The 21207-nt window shown below is 36.7% G+C and overlaps 1 protein-coding gene across 5 annotated transcripts in view; it reads right to left on the bottom strand.

Annotated features, from left to right (window-relative positions):
* LOC109078982 (retinoic acid receptor RXR-alpha-A) overlaps window positions 1-21207 on the bottom strand; it is a 96004-nt gene that overhangs the window by 28164 nt on the left and 46633 nt on the right. For 3 of the 5 annotated variants that reach the window (XM_019094161.2, XM_019094163.2, XM_019094166.2), the window contains exons 3-4: window positions 20751-20819; window positions 9189-9427 (exon numbers count right to left, since the gene is read on the bottom strand). In XM_019094161.2, the coding sequence (XP_018949706.1) occupies window positions 9189-9427; window positions 20751-20819 (308 nt within the window). The remainder of the gene's footprint in view (window positions 1-9188; window positions 9428-20750; window positions 20820-21207) is intronic. The other 2 variants (XM_019094164.2, XM_019094165.2) reach the window with 1 other exon arrangement.

Here is a 21207-nt window from a genome sequence, read left to right as displayed (position 1 = left end):
TTACATAATATATAATAAACAATAGATATTAGATTAAAAAAAGTTTAGAAAAGTAAAATAAATTCTCTGAAAATATTTTAATATCTTAAAAAATGGTATATTGTTTAAATATTTGTTAGTATACATTGCAGATAAATACAAAAAAAAAAAAAAAAAAAAAAAAAAAACTATTTTGTGAGTTAATAGACTGTTTCCAAGTGTTTGTGAGATGATTATCAAATTGTAGGTTTACTATTATTAATCCAAAAATAAGTTAAAATTATTTTATTTATTTGTACCTCTATGCATTAATCCCATTCAGCCAGGTTATGATGCATTTTTGAAGTGTTTTATGTTCACACAGGTGCACATCCATGTACACACACGAACACTCCAGAAACCTTTCCATATGTATGGATACGACTGATGTCATATCTGGTTCAGAGAGTTTGTTCCTTCCTGTCGAAGCCAAGCAAGCTGCATCATCCTCTCCATGGCCAAATGTAAATGATCTGCACAGCAATCAAGACAACACTAGTGGCCAACCACTATTCTGCAGCCTCATGCAACTCCAGCACCGGGTGAAGTCAGATAAAGAGAGGCAGATCTGATACCCGCTGCTCCGTTCTGTCTGGCTCCTGCTGTGCATGATGTCTGTGCTTTGGTAGACTGTGCTGGGCCAAGACAGATTATAACTGTAGAGCCGTTTCCTCTGAAGAAATGTTGTATGGGGGAATAATTGCCCAGAGCTGAAACAGCTGTCAGCATCCAGAGCTAATTTCAGAGTGTGGATAATCATCACTGGAGCGCAGTGTTTGCAACAATTGCCATGTGCCTGCATTGTTAAACCCATAACGAAACATGGAGATTTGTAAATGCTGATTATTAAAAAAATAAGCGAATGCTCTGACCCTTTTAACAGAGGTAAATAAAATAAAATGCATTTAAAAAATCTAAAGTTTCAGTCTGGACCTTGGGATAAGGTTCCTTCATAAGTGAGAAACACAAGCACTCAGAACAAAATGCAAAGCAAAGAAGCTGTCCTTGAGCTCACCAGATAATGTCTCCACTAATTTCAAGGTTTTACTTGAGAAATAAACCATGAATGCTGAAAAATATATCATCAGCTTTGTATTCCAGGGCTTTTGTGTACAAGTATCAAGGTTGCATGGAAGCAATTAACAGGCAAAATCTCCAGCTTCTACCGCATGGACTCTGCACATCATCTGAGGACACAGATAGAGATAGAAAGCGAGAAGAGACTGAGTGGTTTTTTTTTTTGGTGAAGTAAAAAAGTAAATGTGCATTGTGTATCTCTCCACACTCAGCAAACAATTCTTTTGTGCACAACATCAAAATCCCCTTTTCTGCCTCTTTAGAAAATCCCCTGCAAGCTGAGCCCCTTTGAGAACATTTGAAACAACTGTTATTAAAAGCGCTCTCTCCTCCAATCACACACTCTCAGTGTGTTTTGCCCTTAAGAGCAGTTCACCTGTGCTTTTCTCAAAAGAAGTCTAAAAGTTATAAAGGACGAGTCACTGTGTACCCAGGTTTGGGTTAGAAGTTCCAAGGGAGCTCTCTGTCTTTCTTAGCGAGCATACACTTTGGCGCACAAAGCCTATTAACAACAGTCGCCAAGATAAGAGTTTCTTTTGCTAATGTGATGTTTATGCTTAATATTTCATAAATATATCAGTTTGAATCTAAACTTTGCTTGAACTTTCTTTAATAGGGGCTAATTGTTTTAGAGACTGAGCTGTACTGTAAACGCACTTCAGTGCCAAACCAACCATTCGGTCAGACCAGAGACGGCATGAAGCACGATGCTTAATATGCTGTCTGTTGGAATAGAAGTCCCACTTTTAGTTAAAAAAAGTCCATGTTTGTTTACCAATTTAAAGCATAAATAAAATAAAATAAAATAAAATAAAACAAGACAGGCAAACGAGATCATAATAATAAAAAAACTAAAAAACTAACAAAAAATAACAAAATAAGAGATCAGAAAATCACAGAGACCTTATTTATAAAATAAAATAAAACATGGTAATGTCTAGAGATCAGAACTGAATTAAAAAAAATAAATAAAATAAATGCGAAAAAAAAAAAAAAAGCAAATTTAACATACTTGTAATATCTATAGATTAGAATTTCAGAGACTTTACTCTCTTCGAAAATAAAATAAAATAAAGGCATAGGTAATAGGTAAGACTATCATAAAGATTTGACACTTTTATGACACTTAAACACTTAAACACTTTTTGACACCTAAAAAAAAAATAAAAAAAAAAAATAAAATAAAGACAGTGAAGCGAATATCAGACTCTTGACTTTGGCCTAAAACATGCTAGCAACCAATTAAAATTATAATGCATCCGAGCATCAAAGCAGTGATTTTTGGCTAAGATTTACACACTGGCACTGAAGGAGTTAACAGACAAAGTCTGAAAGTGAATAAAGCTGAAACTTGAAACGTGATCAGTCGCTTTTATATTTTTGTTCTCTCTTTACCCTCTTCCCACAAACCTTGGGATCACATCTGAATGCGAAATAACAAAAGAGACATATTTTCCTCATTAGAGGCCCTGTGAAAGCATCGCAGTCAAGGCCAGAGTTTGTATTCTATCCTACTCCCCCCACAGGCTTCACAGAGCTGAGCAAATACTTTCCTGAAGGGGTGCTCGCTTTGTCTGAACTCGTGAGTACTTTTTTTCTCCATATGGTCTCAGAGTTAACTATTGGCTGCAAATGTAATGTATCAAATTCACAACATCATGCCAATATTTCAAAGAATATTTCAGGTTAAATACAAGTTAAGCTATACTTATCAGGCTAATACTTAAGAACTGTTGTGGAAAATGATATAAAACAATGTAAACATAAAAAGGACACAAAAAAAAAAACTAGGTGCACCACTCTCAAAACACCTTTTTTACTCGTTGGAGCCCAAACTGTACAATAAACCAGTAGATGTCTGTTCATGGGGTCACAGGGTCACGACCTCCAGCACAGACTGACGGGTGGCACCACAAGGGTCATGGGATCAAGTACTTGCTGCTATTTAATGAATCACAGGATGACAGTGAAGGCCCGATGACAGCTCTTCCTTACTAGACAATCCCTAAACCGATCCAGGACCACAACGGCTGCATCCCCAAACCAAAAATATGTGTACCTAACACAGACTGCAGCTGCAGGAGCCTTAAAGGGATAGTTCACCCAAAAATGAAAATTCTGTCATTAATTCCTCGCCCTCATGTCATTCCAAACCCCTAAGACCTATGTTTATCTTCGGAACACAAATTAAGATACTTTTGATGAAATCCGAAAACTTTCTGACCCTGCATAGACAGCAACGCAACTGACACATTCAAGGCCCAGAAAGGTAGTAAGGACATCATTAACCCTCTGGAGTCTAAGGGTATTTTTGGGGCCTGGAGAAGTTTTGTCATGCCCTGACATTTGTGCTTTTTTCAGTTTCTTATAAATATATAAATGGCTAAAGTCTAATCTCACTGTAATCAGCACAAACTGGGCTATAATAATATGTGAGCAGCATGTATGTACATGATTGTGTTTTTTTGAGAAAAAAAAAATGTTATGCATGGTTAGTGAAAAACTAAAAATGTTAAATCACTTGAATAAGGCAAAAAAAACACATACAGAAAATTGGTTCCCGGGACTTTTGAGAACTGGAGCTTGTAGCCTAGAATTTTTTTTTCTAAATGATGTGAAAATCATCTTGTTTACTCACTTACAGAAAACAATATATTGATTTAAATTTTCTAAGACACTTTTTGTTGGTTAAAGTCATATGCGAGTAGTTGTCAGCTATCATGAATTCACACCTGAGAAGACAAAGGCCTGCATAATGAGCTGCATAATGAGCCATTCAGTCAGCTGTGTCACTGAGAGGGATGAGTTACAAGAAAGAATGTGAGGACAAAATAAATGTATATAATTTTATGTTTGTAGTTTATTTAGAATATATTTAATTATCCCACAACATAATTTAATATTCACTTGTGAGTGCAGTTAAACAGTTTATTAGGAACAATCAAAGCTGACTTTCAAAATGCATTTTTTGCATCATTATTCCAGTCACACAATCCTTCAGAAGTCCTTTTAACAATCTTATTTTCTACAAAAAAACATTTATTGTTATTATTATCATTATTATTATTATTATTATTAATGTTGAAAAGAGCTGAGAATATTTATTATTATTAATATTATTCAGTTTTTTTAGGGGGGATAAATTGAAAGAACAGCATTGTTTATTACATTTGTTACAGTTACATTTATTGGTACATTTATATTATTTACATCAAGCTTTTGAATGGTATAGTAGTGTATATTGTTATTGAAACTTCATAATACTTCACTTGATTATACATTTAGTCAGGAATTATAGTTTGGAAAAAGTCTAACTAGTAAAATGTTTACACGTTATGTGAAAACTAGTACAAGTATATAAATAAATAAAAAGAGACTTACTCATGTTTATGAACTCATTCTTTTTTTCTGAGGAAATCCAAATCTCAAATCCTCAACCACATCACATCTTTTTGGGGTGAATTATGTCTTATCGCGAAGCAAACAGTAAAATAATCAAAACTTGAGGAACAGTCTCGCTGCGTTGTTTTCTGTTGTGTGGGCGTATTCAAGCCGCGCGCTTCAGTGAAACATTATCATCTCAAAAGCGCGCTCGGCACGGGGGCGTGGTCGCATTAGAAGATAATGAAGGGAGACGTGAAAAACCGGACATCGCGTTGTTTTCATATGGATTACTTTATCACAGAATATTTGTTTTCGGCAGCACTTGTTTAGTTTAAAAGTAGACATGTCAAGCTTTCTATAGATATCTCTCTCATGTCTCTGTGACTCCAGAGGGTTAAAGGGGTCCTATTATGCTCTTTTACAAAGTCTTGATTTTGTTTTGGGGGTGTACTACTAAAACATTTTCTCATGTTAGAAAAAACGCATTATCTTTCACATAGTTTACATTATTTGAATACCTTTCTCCCAAGCCTGGCATAAACGGCTCGATTAGTTCAGGGTTTGATGAAGGCCAGCCTTCTGAAAAATGGAACGTGTTGTGATTGGTTAGCTGTCCCAGTGCATTGTGATTGATGAACAGCTTAGAAGGTGTTTCAGTACTGCCCCGCCCCTTGCCAAAGCAGCAAGTCTCATTTGCTCTGGTATAGTTGAGGATGGTGTCATTATTGCTTATCAATTTGAGCTGGAGAATATTGAACAATAGGATCGCGCAGAACCATTGCACGCACGGATATTGCAAAACATATTAGAGTGGTAACGTTATTGTTTTTTTGGCTAAATCACGTTTTAGATAGGATGTCAACAAACACTTAAAAGTAACTGCATTTACTATGTACAGATAAGCGCAACGGTAATATGTATTATGTTTATTGTTTTTAATTCAAACATTATAACATGAATTGCAGTGAAACTGTTATGCAGTTTAATTTATTTATACCATAAGTCTCATAATAGAAGTGTAAATTCTGCAGATTACATCATTGTTCAGTACTGCCTTTAAAATAGTCCATGTGACATCAGTTGTTCAACCGTAATGTTACGAAACTGAGAATACTTTTTGTGCAAAAAAAATGTATTCAACAATTTCTTCTCTCCCGTTTCAGTCTTCGATGCACCTTCAGGACAGTACCACAACGTATATATAATTGAAAGGAGAGATTTTACTTTCTTACATTTTCACTGTATGATTGAAAATATGTCTAATTAAATGATTTGTATAAATATACATACATACATATCTAAAAAATATTGCCCACTTAAAGTAGCGTACTGTAATTATCACGTTATTATCGTAGTATCAGTGTTAATTTCGTTGTTGAATAATTTGTCATAATTGTCATCAATGACATTTTTTTTCACCGACGACAATGAACTAAAATTCTTTTTGAATCACAAAAACTATGACGTAAATCTATTGACATTTTCGTCAACGAATAAAAATGAGACAAAAATGTTAGGCAGGGACGATTTGGGATGAGATTCACTCAGAACAAAATCTGCTGCATGGTTCGGAGTTTAGATGGGTACATATGAACCGGCGGGACATAAGCTAACACACACTTGCTGCATGTCGCATAAATCGTTCAAAAATGTCAATATGTGGGAGTAAGAGAAGAGCAGACATATGGATAAATCTGACGATGCAAGAGAGAGCTCAATTCGGTCAGGTTTTCTGAGCGCAGACACTGAAGCACACACACACAGAAACGCGTCTCACAGTGCGAGTACTCTTTCACGTCTCATGAATGGAGAATTACAGACAAAATGATGTCGAATTGTCCGTACTGACGGGTATTCACGTAAACACATTTGATTATGTCTTAAGTGAATGTAAGTGAAGTATAATCCGGCTATACTTTAAATACTTAGTAAAATAATAGTAGATTAAAAAGTTTGAAAGTAGTTTCCTCAATATGGATAATAACTTTCCAGTAACAACTTTCAGTACAGTACACACTGAACAAACAGAAGCCATTTAGGCTGGATTGAGAGCTAGCAAATGTTTGGGGATTCTTTTGTGCAGACAGAGCGGTGTCTCTGCTGTGACTGTCACTGGAAGTGTAAACCGAACCATGTTCTTCCTAATGTGTGCCAGCTGCTGGGAGAAGGCAGAGTCTGTGCTGTGCCAGGGCTGGTGGGATTGAGGTCTACAGGCGGCTGACAGCGTTTGTGATTGTGTGTGCAAGACTGAAGTCACTGAAGCTACCACTGTGGGTCATCTCTGTCAAATCCAACCTCCCCAAGTGTGGCCAATCCGAACATTTCAAAAGAAAAGAGAGATATCCATAAAAGCCACAATCCAACTCAAACAAATGTGCACTGTAAATGGGTTCCAGCTGAATGCTGTTTTAGAGAGGTGGATGCTGTTATGATGTGAAACTGTACACAGACTAAACACAGACACACTAAACCAGACAAAACAAAAACCTATTATTTTACACTCAGTAGGTGCCATGACACTGCCAGTAGAATAGTAGAGGTGCTGGCATATTACAAAATATATATATAAAAATACAAATAAATGAGATTAACGAGAGCATTTGAGCATTTATATGCCACAGGAAAGAAAGTATAAGAATAAAAAAAAAAAAAATAATAATAAAGTAATAAATGACTACAAAAATGAATATATATTATTTGTGTATATTTATACATATTATATATATATATATATATATATATATATATATATATATATATATATATATATATATATATATATATATACTGTGTATATTTATACATATTATATATATATATATATATATATATATATATATATATATATATATATATATATATATATATATAATATATGTAATATATTTACATATAATATAAATCATATCTAAATATGAAAATATATACAAACATTTAAATATTCCATAAATGCATGTATGTGTGTATTTATATATACATATTGTGTAAAACATTTATTTTGGATACGATTCATAAAATAAATCAATTTGACAGCTCTAATACAAATAAAATAATTAATGGTTTAATTTAGTAAAAATTATTCTTTATGGATATTCATTTACGTAAATGTGGTCTTTATGAAAGTGAAAATGAAATAAGTGAATTAAACTTTCTTGCCCATTGTTGGCAAACTTTAAGGACTCCAATGTAAAAAGAACGCTCAGAAAGTGCAAGTGGCTAAATTTGCTGGTGTTAAACCTCTGAAACGAATATTTAGTGAACAAAACCATGACTGATCTTGACTCTTGCCATGTGTATGTTAAATGTTGTGGAATTGCATAGCGTGTTGCTGGGTGGTTGGTGTCAGTGGGGTGCCTGTTCCAGATTCTCTGAGGTTAAATACAGAGGGACCGAGTCGCAACCCCGTTCCACCCGGCTGGGCCTGAAAACAGCCAGTCAGCCGAGTGCTAAACACAAGTGACAAATGCCGTCTGACTCAAATCACCTTCCATCAGACCCCATGACTGCCTCCCACCCAGAGAGAGAGAGATGAACACTGCTGTGTAAAGAGGAAACTGGTTCCTCTTGGCACCTCTCACTACTCTAAGTTAATGCAATAACCAAATCTGCACTCAAAATTTCAGCATTTGTACAGTACAGACCATTGAAGCTTCAGATACAGATGTGTTCGATCATGAATGGCTCATTGAAAACTGTCTAAGATAGAAACTAATGTATTGAACCAATATATTTGGTATTTGGATTGCTGGCTGGACTCTTGACAACTGTTGCTAACACATGACAGCAAGTTTAAAGACACAATGAAATTGTTTATCAATGTTTTCTGTCCCGGGTTAATGAATTTTCCATTGTTCAAATGTTCAAAATGTTCCAATTTCCCAACTAAAACATTTTTGCATGAAATATCTGGTAAAAGTGTCATTTTTATAGAATTTAGAGTTAACTATATTATAGTTTATTGTTAATTCATGTTTATTCATAGTTCAACTAATTTTTATTTATATTTAACCCCCCCGACCCACCACACAAATATATAATACTGTATGTATTAAAGTTAACATTAAGTAGAAGTATCTTTTATTGCTATTTTAACCTTAACTTGCCTCATATTAGAGAATAGAACCTTTAAATGAATTTTACAGTATTTTACAGAAATACACTATAGACCTCCAAGCTATCAAACATGTACTTCAAGGGTCTTAAACTGGATTATGTGATGAATAAACCTGATACATAGCTCAGAAAGTTTTTTTTTTCTTTTCAGTTTGTATTAACTTCAAAATTCACTTTAACTTCCTAGAAATGAACAATGTTATGATTTAAAATGAGTGAAAAGCCTGGTGAAAAAGCTCAGTACAGTTATCAATGAGAAAAAAAGGACAACACTCCCACTTTTTCCCCCACATACACATGAATTTAAAAACCATTTCACTCTTGTGGATCAGGCTTTCAAAGAAAACTAGGACACTGCCAGCTTTGATGTCTTAATTGTGAGCCTTTTTTTAAATGACAAAGAGATGTGCAGGCCTATTTATGGAACAAAAGACAGATTGAGCGAGAGTACTGGAAAGAGAGCGAGCGAGACAGAATGGACGAGTTAAACTGAACGATTTGTAACAATGTTTAATTATGAAGCACAAATACGATTTCTGGATTCGAGCGCTTCTTTAAATACAGCTTTAATGGAGTGTCTCAGAGTGTGGCCCTACCTGTGGGCTGATGCTGGGGCCGTAGCCCATTCCGGGTGACGCCATGGAATGAGGCCCCATGGGCGAGCTGATGACAGAAAAGGGAGAGCCCAGGCCATTCATGGGCGAGCTCAGAGTGCTGATGGGGGAGTGCAGAGACCCCGAGGGGCCTAATGAAGTCGGGCTCAGCAGTGACGGATGCATCCCCCGATGGGACGTGGGTGAGTTAAGAGGAGAGGCCGTCACCTGTCCCGAGGAGTCTGTGGGAAGAAAGTGGAAGGAAGTGATTAGAACATTTACCTAAGCTTTAGTCTGCAGCTATTCGCTAAAAAATGTCAGAAAAGAGATGATTTCCTCTGTGCAAGTATTAAGACGTGAGACAGGCAGCTACAAGCCTATACGCCAGAGAGACAGACACAGAGAGAGAGAAAGCCCTGTTGGGACCTTTTCACCCGCTTGCTGAACCTTACATTGCATGATTATTCTGAGAAAGTAACAAAAGAGAGAGAGTCACATGGGTGCACTGCACTTCTTTATCATCTAGCGCAGAGGTCACCAATTAGTGGATTGTGAATCATTTACCATAAATTAATATAATTAGAAGCATTTTTTCCTCCACATGGCAAAACTGAGCTTCTGAAGAGAGCATATCAGGCAGGTTTCAAGTGAAAGGAGATGCTATTTATGATAATCTAATGCATTTCCCCTTAAAAAAAAAAAAAAAATTTCTATGCCACAGACTAGCTGTATTTGGTTGCTCACTGGCAGTTTGTAAAACCTTTATATCCACTGCAAAGCTGATTCAGAGCCATTTCTATAAGGGGGGAAATAACTGTTTTAAACTGCTAAAAATAAATGAATGCAAATTTTTATACATTTACATAATTTTTAAATACAATTTTTAAGCAATTTTAGATAATTTATACAATTTTTAAAATACACTAACAATTTTATATATTTTTTACACTAGTTTAGTTGCTTATATATATATATATATATATATATACACACACACACACACACACACACACACACACACACACACACACACACACACACACACACACACATACAGAATATATATAGATAGATAGATAGATAGAAAGAAAGAAAGAGAGAGAGAGAGAGAGACAGATATAGATAGATAGATAGATAGATAGATAGATAGATAGATAGATAGATAGATAGATAGATAGATAGATAGATAGATAGATAGATAGATAGATAGATAGATTTTACAATTTACTAATTGTTTTATATTTTCTCACTTGTGGTTTGTAAAACATTATATTCACTGCAAAGATGATTTGGAGCTATTTATATTGTAAAAATCACTATAAAATTACACTTAATTTTCAAGCATTTTTATACTGGCTTAATCAGCACATATAGAGGCTATCTTCACAATTTAGGATTTAATATTCCTCCTATATGGTATTTTGGCTGTCATCGTAAATATTTAAACAGCACTTTCCTGAAGGTCTATTAAGTATTTAATTTCAGGGCTATACAAAATTTGTTCAAAAATCTAGTGAGCTGAATCTTTGTAAACTGCCCAAATAGACAACTACCTATTGTGTGTTGTGTAACTGTTGCACCTTGTAAGGCATCATAATAACAATCATAGAAATCTATTAGTAACCAAATCATACTGTAAGCAGCGAAATGGAGACTAACTAACAGAACAATACTCTAATAAGCCTAAACACAAAGAAACTGCATTTTAATTAACTAGTGAATTAAAATTTTGGTACAGTCTTTACACTGGGAGCGCAAAATAGATGCCTAATTTCCGGAACAGAGATTATTTTGGCACCTTTGATCACTCAAAACATTGCTGGGAAGGAAATGCAGAGACTGGACTTCTTGGAAATTTAACCGAACACACCTACTCTAGTACATGTTTATAGGCTTTGGGAACGCTTCAGAAAACAGAGAGCAAAAAAGAGATTGCGAGTGAGATACAAGGTCAAGGCCCTTAGGATGCCATCTGATTAGACGCAGTCTCATTTTCTGCTTCCCTTCTCGCCCCATTCTCCACTCCTCCGATCTCCTTGAACCTGTTCGTCATGCTGTCAGCTGTCATCAAGACACGAGGGAGGTACATCTGTCAGTCTTGCTTGGGTGACAAGGCCATATTTCCTGTGTCCATGACTGCTAAATTTCCCTCTCTCTAACCTTGTCTTGTTCTTGGCTCACTTTCATCTAGCTCACACTTCCTTTACACACCTCCTTTCTTCCTCCCTTTATCTCTCGGTGTCATTTCAAACCTGCAGGCTTCCATGAATCTTCAATATTTCATTACAGTAAATCTTGAAGCGGTACCAAATATTTTTCTAAATAAAAACCTGTAATTAAAACTAAGCACAGAACAAAGAAACACCAAATTGCATACAAATGTCTCATGCGTTTTGTGACTTAATTCCGTTACGCAAGCACAGAGACTCACAACAGGCTAGTTTCATAAGGAGGCTGCACAAAATACGGATGGTGTATTACTCAATTAGGTGACAGTTGAGAAAAACAGCATGTCCAGTCTGTGTTTTCCAGGAGCTCTCGGTCTCCACTTGCCTGATGTCACTTCACAGTGTCTTGTGATGGATTCCAGGCCAAAAGGCACTCGAGAGGGCGGATGGAGTATATAAGAGAGAGAGCTTGCCAGTGGGTATGCTAGCGGCTGCCTGCCTGCCAGATCCGCCACGCCAAACACTTCCCCTACATCCTGGCCTCCTCCGGAGCACTTCCTGCAAACACCCTGAAATCAGCTGCAGCGAAGAGAGACGCTTCTGTCGGTGCATTCATATACACATTCACACCCGCTGATTGCCAAAAAACAGCGATTAATTAATTCTCTAATGTCACGGTGTCACATAAACAGGAAAACATGGTTTCCTGGCACATGGAAGTGTAAAGCAATCATTATTCAGTCTAATGAGGGTTTTATCTTGCAGTGATAAGACCCCCTGAGATGGTGGTCCGCTTCAGAAACACTTTGATGCCAATCTGTCAGTGGACAGCTGCAACACACTGGGGACACAGCTGATCCAGGGTCAGTTCGGAAGTGTGATGCCATATTCTAACCAGGTGTGATGCATCAAACATCAAGCTGCTTTTTTAAAAACTAAATGACCAAATAAAAAAAATTATTTTAAATATATTACAAAATTTTAATATTTTAGAATATTTAGAATCAACAAAATTAAATATTTCAATTTTTTTTATTTTAAATCAATTAAGAAGTGTGTGTGCATATTATAAGTATACTGTGCTGCCAGTTGGTGGTGTGTTCCTCTGTGAAGGCTAGGGTTGCCAGATCAGGATTACAGACGGCTCTTATTTAATCCGTCCCAGAGAGGGGCACAGCTGGTGGAAAACAGGATAGAGAGAGAGAAAGAAAGAAAAAAAAGCACAGAGAAAAGAGAAGAAAAGACTTTCACGTTGATGTTGCGTCAAAAGAAGACTTGTTGATTTAGACTAGGGATGTGAAAACATTAGTCAGGTTTGCCTGAATGACTAGTTGACTAACTGGAAGCACTGTATTATTAGGCTGGTTTCAGATTCACCTGACTCAACTAGATACGTTTCTTTGGGAACGCTTATAAAAGACTCAGTCTGGCATTCGAAAACAGTAGTAAGCATGGTAATTAAAGCACTGAAAATAATGTGAAATGTGTAATGGGAATTTGTTTTTCCCGTCTCTCGCACATCTTTTTTTTTTCCTGTTGTCATTTTTGTCCTAACCTGTTTGGTTGGGAAGAGAAACATGTTTTACAAGCAATCTGAGAAAGCGTCTGTAAAACCATCAGGGTGCCGTGCTACCTGAAGCTCACCGGATAAATATGCTAGCTAGATTAGATAAGAGCAGGAAAGACAGCCCTGGCATCGTCTAAAGAAGAGTGGCAGCCCTCCAAGCTTCACCCTATGCCAAAACACAGCTGTCATCTGCTGCTGATCTCCTCAAAGGCATCTGACAGGTACAAACCAGCAAATACATTAGCAGGAATCAGGATCATTATCTCGCTACATCAGCTCGAGGACATATTTGAGAAAGATGCCCTGCATAATGCACAACAGGTTGCCCAGCCTTTTAGCGTAAGTTGGGGGATGTCAGACAAGGGTTTGCAATCTATTTAAGTCCATTTATTCGCAAAAAAGCAGGTATGCATATGCATCTTTTACTGCATATAAAAAGTTTGTTGAATTTGCAACCCAAATAGACATCTGACCAAAAGAGGATCTCAACGTTACAGATTTACCAGGCTGAGAATCAAAAATAAATAAAAAATTACAATAATAAATAAATAAATACAAATAAATTAATGAAAATTAAACTAGCTGCATGGGTTTGTTTAGATCCACTATTCACTATGTTATGTGAATTTATAGGTTTCTAGGAATTTATTTGCATATTCATGAACAAGTAAATGCAATGTAAATTCCTGTGAGACCTCACATTAAAACACCAATAACTGGCATCCTATAGCTCCATGGTGGCGCTCTACACAACATTTGAAAGAAACGAAGGGACAGAGTAAAGGTGAAAGGAAAGAAAGCGATCTCCTGTTCTCTGTTACATGATACCCAAAGACCACACACAAACGCAGACACACAAACACACGCCTGCTCACTATCATGTTGGGCCCGCTGGTGTGATGACTGCATGACTAATGTTTGCACTTGAAAGGAGCTGAATGGGTGTGATTGGTTGGGAGAGCCTCTCTTGTATTCTTCTGATCTCCGCTTCACAGGTTTGCTGTGACAGGCGCTTTAACCACAGTTTCATATTCATTCCACTTATTGCTCTGGGCCGGTTACATCACTGCTGAAGAACAAAGTGAGCATGCATTCCTGCAGCAAGATAAACGGAGTCCATAAATGACTGCCACGGCTAGCTGTAATTTGTCTGGAAAACATACGGGTGGGAAAAGACCCTAAACAGGTGGATGCCTCAGGAGATACACATGTAAAAATGTGTTTTGACGAAGAAAAGAATATATTTTGAAAAACATTTCCATCTCCCTTTCATTAAATGGACAAAAAAAAAAATCTTCAAAAATGTCTTTTACGTTCCACAGAAGGAAGTCAGTCATGAGGGTGAGTAAATGATGAGATTTTGGGGTGAAACATCCCTTTAATGTGTGCATGGACAAAACAATCCTCTCCTTTCCTCACTGTCTGAATCCAACCGGTCCTGGCATGTCCTGTTGGTGCTAAGAGCTAGTGGGCATCTGCAACAGCAGCGTCTGCATTATGAATGAAAAACAGGAGCAGAGCTGCACAGGGCTGAGCGTATGCAACAGCTGTTTATCTCTATAATTCATCTTCTAATGCCAGAGAGGAGGATGGAGGTCCTGAGAGGAAAAACGCCAGGTCTGATCATTCTCCACAGGTGGCACATACAAAAAAAGAGTTAAATTTAAAAAACAATGTATTTTCAAAATCGACTAATCTGTAGGAGACTGAATATTTGATTCAAAAACAGCTACATGTAGTACAATGGATTGGATTGAGAGGGTTTTATATTATTTCATCATTAATTCATTCAATTGAGATTATTTTTTATTTGAACATCTAAAAAACTACATTTATATTTAGTAAGGGTGTAATAAAATATCGTTACACGTGAGTATCGCGATATTTTGTTTGGCGATACTGTAATCAATTCTCAAAAATGGAATATCGATATTTAAAAAAATAAAAATTCATACAGGATTCATGGCAGATGTTTTGTTTTGAGTTTGCATCCCAACCACTAGATAGCAGTCTTCATCTCTGAACTTAAACAGTGACAGGAAATACTAGCATTAAGACACGCCACTATCGTTAGCGTTAATATAGTTCACTGCCAGTAATGGAGGATAACAGAATTGTTCCAGTTCCCGCCTCAGTGTACAATGCTGATGTGTTACGTCACTTGGGCTTTTGTGGTAATGCCTGCCCCGGGACCGCAGTGCGGGTGGCACCTCGGTTCCGCTGCTTGCTGCGTCCCGTGTGAAGAACCTTGTGAAGTGTGAAGGCGGCCAGTAGGGTCGGTGATTCCACACTGAACATAAATACAAACTGAAAAACCTGTGAACCTATTCCTAAAATAAGAAATATCCCAATATATCGCCTTGCTTACAGTGTCGCAATATATCACAATATATCGTATCGAACCCGTATCGCCAGATTCTTGCCAATACACAGCCCTATCATTTAGTCATTTAGCGGATGCTTTTATCCAAAGCGACTTACAAATGAGGACAATGGAAGCAATCAAGATCAACAAAAGAGCTCAGTTAGCCTAACACAGTACATAGCACAGTTTTTTTTATTATTATATAATAAATAAAAAGAAAACAGATAGAATAGAAAAAGAATAGAGCAAGCCAGTGTTAGAGGACTTTTTTGTTTAACTGTATAATAAATAAAAAGAAAACAAATAGATAGAATACAAAAAGAATAGAGAAGCTAATATTTGTTTTTTTAAATGAATAGAGTGCAAGTCTAAAAAGTGTTAGAGAGTGCTAGAGTTGGAGGATCAAATAAAGATGGAAGAGATGTGTTTTTAGCCGATTCTTGAAGATGGCTAAGGACTCAGCTGCCCAGATTGAGTCAGGCAGATCATTCCACCAGGAGGGAATATTTAAATTAAAAGTCTGTGAAAGTGATTTTGTGCCTCTTTGGGAGGACACAATAATGTGCCGTTCACTTGCAGAAAACAGTCAACAAAGTTGTTGGATGAGCAGTAATCTTCATGATGATCTAAACCTGTATGACTTTCTTCTGTGGAACACGAAAAAAGATATTCTGAACAGCAATGGGGTCCAAACAACACTAGACCTCATTGGACCCCTGCCCCCCAACATTTTAATATCCACAAATTTTGTAGGGTCCTACAATCCTTACCTGACATTAAAACAATGCCCAATAGATTTATAAACCCAACAGGCGCAGCACGGATCCATCCCAGCTTTTCCATACTATACTTCAGGAAGCTCTCCGCAGCCAATCTCCAGCACTTTTCCAGGAAAATCCCGGTCAGTGAATGTCTCCCTTGACAACAACTACAAAAGGCACAAATAAGCCCCTCGCAAGACGTCTAATACACTGAAATATGCCAAAGTTTTAGTGCCTTTGTGAAGAAGAAGAAAAAAACTGTAGCGACACACATTCTATTATTCATAAAGATGTTTGGCACTGGCTGTCGTGCTTTTTTTGAAGCCCACAGATTGTGGGCGCTCTGACGGCAGGATGAAACAGATATCATTTGCATCTCTCTGAAAATGCTCAGGTCTATTCGTAGGTAAGGACGAGGGAGAGGGGGGGAACACAGCAACTTCCTGAGGAACTTATAAGCCGGCACTTGAATTAATGCAGGGACTAAAATAAGAACTGGCAACTGGAGAAAATGGAGATTCTATTCTGGATAGTTTGACTTTTGCTAGTGAAAAACAGCAGAGGAGTGATGAGCAAACAGCCTCCCTGGCCCCCGTCACTGTGAGGAGAGACAAGACTCACTGACTAACAAGCAACATACAGTATTTACTGTATATCGCGCCTTTTTGACAGTCATCATTAGGGTTATTCTCATCATTACTGCTTAAAAAGCAGCTGTTGTTTATTGTTGTGGATGCAAAATATACCATGTTTGGTGTGTGGAAATTTTCAGCATGTGAACTAAAGAAACAAGGCCTGGCACAGGCATTAATCAGCCATTTTTTTTCTTTACGTGTCTGTATAAACAGGTTAATCTGCTGCGCGCTGTGTAAGCAATGGAAGTAAATAGAGGCGGCTGATGTGTTTACTCTGACTCTGGGAATGGGGGCGGACCGGAGCCAAGAAGAACACAAAGCATCCCTGGTGAAGGAGGCCCCTGTTCCTGTACGGGGGGGACTTGGGCTCCTTCACACCCCACCCTGGAGATACGCTCACCTGTCAGCATACCCTGACGAAGGACAGTGTAAAGCCACCGCAAGAGTGCCTATACAAAAAGGCATGCCGGGTAAGAGTCTGCTATTTTAGTCTTGTTAAATATAATACAATTGTTATTTCCACAACAGAAATTATGCATTATTAGGCAATACATCAAGTTATACTTTCTTAAGAAAGAAAGAAAGAAAGAAAGAAAGAAAGAAAGAAAATTGGTTAAAAAAATATTTTTCCTTTTGCCCTATCATGTCAGTTAGACATTGTTATTGGATAAATTAAATTAAACAAGCGATAGGGTAAAAAGTGTTTTAAAAGTTTATTTTTTTAAAGAAGTCTACAGAACTAAAAGTGGCCACAGTTGAAGAAACACCCACAGACAGAGAGCCTTTAAGTTTTGTCGTAAGCATCGTGACCGGACGAGATGCAAGTTGACAGCAGAACCGCAAGCGTACCGGGACCCAAGAGCAGTTTAAACAGCGATTCCTCTGTTTCTACTCCAAATGATGAATTTGCCAGGGCCTCTAAATCAACAAGCGTTAAGACACACAAAACAACAGCACATAAAGTGAAAAGAAAAACAAAATAATGAATGTTGGATGAGTATTCACTGGAAAAAGCCCTGGACTGCCCACCGAGGATATCGCTGAGTGTGGTAAATTGCCACCCACAGTTTGATGGATCTAACGTCTTATTTTCACAGATCTGCTTCTAGAACTGCCATCATTAAGAGCTCAACTCAGTTTTTTTGTGGTGTATGGTACAAGCGAGAGATGTTTTTTTTTCCTAGAGGAGAGGAGAGAAAGTGGAGGAGACGCACTTGGCTGAGTATGAGGGCAGATAAGAGGAGATTGCAGTTGCTATCGCTCCTCTCGCCCCGCTGCAAACATCACGCCGCTCTGATACGGCCTAATTGTTCTCTTTAACTCAGAGGTGATACGAGAACCCCCCCCACCGAGCCAACCCACAATCCAGAACATTCAACCCTGTGCACACACTTTGTCTAAACAACTAAACATGCCACTTATGGCCTCGCCTTTATGAACACAAAACCAATTCTCATAGAATGTTATATTTACTTTTCACTAAAGCCGCTTTGATTTAATGGTCCACTGTGGAAGGAAGCCAACTGTGCAGTGGGGAGTTCACACACACACACAAAAAAACATCATAAACTTTGATGTAGCTCTGTCCCTGCTTTCTTTAGAAGTAATAATTTGGGAGGGTGGGGAATGAGACAATAATTCATTTGCAAAACAATGAAGCTCAAGACAGTGTAGCTCTGGATGACTTGTTACAGTTTATGTTATTCTGATTTCACAGATACCATCCAAGACCTGACCACATCATGAAAACATAGTTCTAATATCCTATCCATATAGCGTGATTTATATAGTCTGATTCACAAGCAAATGACTCTGAGTCAGATCTTTTAATGAATCATTCATTGCAAATCTCTGTCAAATACCAAGATTTGGCTTTTTTATTGTTAACATAACATGATGAATGTTTTCCTTGTTTTTTTTAGTACTTATATATAGTACTATATATATATATATATATATATATATATTTTTTTTTTTTTTAATTGGTTTCTTTGCAAAACACCTAAAAAATACATAAATAATAATAACATAAAACACTTAAATTTAAAAAGGTCCATTATTATATTAAACTATAAGGATAACTTATGTATTTATTTTCCATATTATATTATATGCCATAAAAAAATTATTATAGTAAATTGATGTATAAAAATACACTTTTGGGGTCAGGAAACTTTATCAATCACAGAAAAAAATATTAATAAGCACAACTGTTTTCAGCATAATAAAAATGTTTTTGTGTGTGTGTGTGTGTTCTTCTATTTCTGAAAACAATAATTGGAATAATTTGCATTTGTAGCACATGTACGAGACAAGTTATACAAAAGTTTAATACTTGGCATTAGGGGTAGCAAGCACCACTAATAACTACATTCACACACACAGGACCTTGATCTAATTCAAACTGTCTAAGACTTTCTCAGAAAACCTCCATCATTACAACTCCATTTATCCCCCAGAGATCTGCTTCCCTTTGTACCTTTGTGCCGCAGCTATGACATATTTCAAGTCCTTGCATAATGCTGAAAGTAATCAAATGAGTTTAGCAGGAGGGTGCAGGCTTATTTAAGACCCAGCGAAGTGTTGCTGGTGAAGGCCGGCGCAGCAAGAGCAGGATCTCCTCAGGAGAGTGCTCTGACAGTCGAGGACATGATTAGAGCGGGAGCGGGACATGACAGGGAGGGTAATTACATGCTGCCGCCCCTGGCATCCCTCCCCGGAGAGCCGGAGCGAGACTCCCATCACTCCTCAGAGGGGCTCTGCGATCCCTCTCCTCTCTGACAGCGAAATCTACACAAAACACTCATGTCTCACAAAAAAAGACAGGCAGCTGGGGTCCCAGCATGAGACGCTAGCAAAAAGCATTCATTTGAAATCCACAAATGAATTAGCGATAATGTGTTAATGAGAACAGGTCCCATGGCGCTGGCTTTAATGCTAACAGAATAGCCCGCTGAGGTAAAGGAAAGGTTTTATTAAAATAGAGGGTATTAGAGATTTATTAGAGATCTGCGCTGCTTTGGCTATTCTGGTCAGAAGGTCAGAAGCTATAGCTTATATGAAAAAAAAAATCACAAACATGACACTTGTAAATTAAATATTTTTATATATACTGTTTTATTCATTAATTTGTAATATGTTTTATTTTTTAAACAAATCATAAGCTCTAAAGGATTTTCAGAATTTTTACAACTCTTCTGCTTTAGAACATCTACAAATGTTAAATAAATAAAATGTTAGGGTTAACTGCATTTTTCTGGGGGTAAATGCAGCGATAGACATATAGTTTATTTATAGTAATTTTCAAAGCTTCAATGTACTGTCAAAAAAAACCTTCATTATTGTTTAATTCTAACAAATAAGTTATTGTTAAAAACTAACCAAAAGTAAAAATATTTTTCTTATGATTTCTGCACAGGAGAGACTTGGTGTTGTTTCCAAACAAAAGGAAAAATATCGGTATCGGCCAAAATGAGTTGAAAAATATCGGCATATCGGATATCGGCAAAAATCCAATATCGTGCATCCCTAGTAATATATTAAGAAGATATCTGGAAAATATTTACTTTGTATTAAGGTCAGTGTTATTTTGGAATTACTGATATACTATAATATTTTTGTTAATATTTTGAACTAGATTCTTATTTTCTATTTTAATTTTAATATTTAAATGTTTTTATTAGTGTTTTCTATTTGACTATATTAAGCATTTGTTTTTATTTTAGTACTTAATATTTCCGATTATAAAACTCTGCATTAAGTAGGCAGAATATTTATTAATTTGTTTGTTTATTCTTTGTTTATTCAATATATATTTCAATAAATGTAAACATGTCAGTGTAAAATATGACAAAAACTGTTAAAAATGGTTTAATGGTAAAAAAAAATTTCTGTCAATGGTGCAACAAATACATTTTAATGAATCATTTTAAAAATAACAACATTTTGCAGATAAAATCTTATTTTGGCTTTTGTATAACGACAATATAAATGGCAGTAAATAATTTTTTTCAAACAAAATGTTGTCTTTTATAATAAATGACACTTACTATTTCCATTTTATACTTACCTTTATATTTTAGGAAGGGGGTCCGTCTAAAGGGATCATCACATTGGGGGGTCCTTGGTATTAACGAGTCTGAAAAGTTGAGTAAAAGTTGAGCAAAAATGAGTAATCATGGAAGCCCAACTTCATATACAACACCCATCATGCACTTCTCTGGTTTATATAAACATGATCAATAACATTAAATGTCTTCTAAAGTATGACATTATCATACTAAAGGTACAAGAACTCCATAAAAACTAACTAAGAGGGCTGGGCGGCTTGGTTTTCCAGCGATTCCTTAGCTGGGAGCAGTGGGTCTTCTTTATGGGGTTTGAGGGGAGTCTTGCGGTCTGGCGCTTGAATTTTACACATCCCAGAAGCCCTCGCTGCAACAACACCAGCTCTTTTCAGCACACGTGTTGATACATAAACTCGCGGCAATTAAAAAAGGGAAACAAAACCAGACGACGACGGAAGG

This window comes from Cyprinus carpio, chromosome B21 (assembly GCF_018340385.1).
Source record: "Cyprinus carpio isolate SPL01 chromosome B21, ASM1834038v1, whole genome shotgun sequence".
Lineage (NCBI taxonomy): Eukaryota > Metazoa > Chordata > Actinopteri > Cypriniformes > Cyprinidae > Cyprinus > Cyprinus carpio.
The sequence above is the reverse complement of the archived record's forward strand: the minus strand, read 5'-3'. Positions and strand labels throughout refer to the sequence as shown.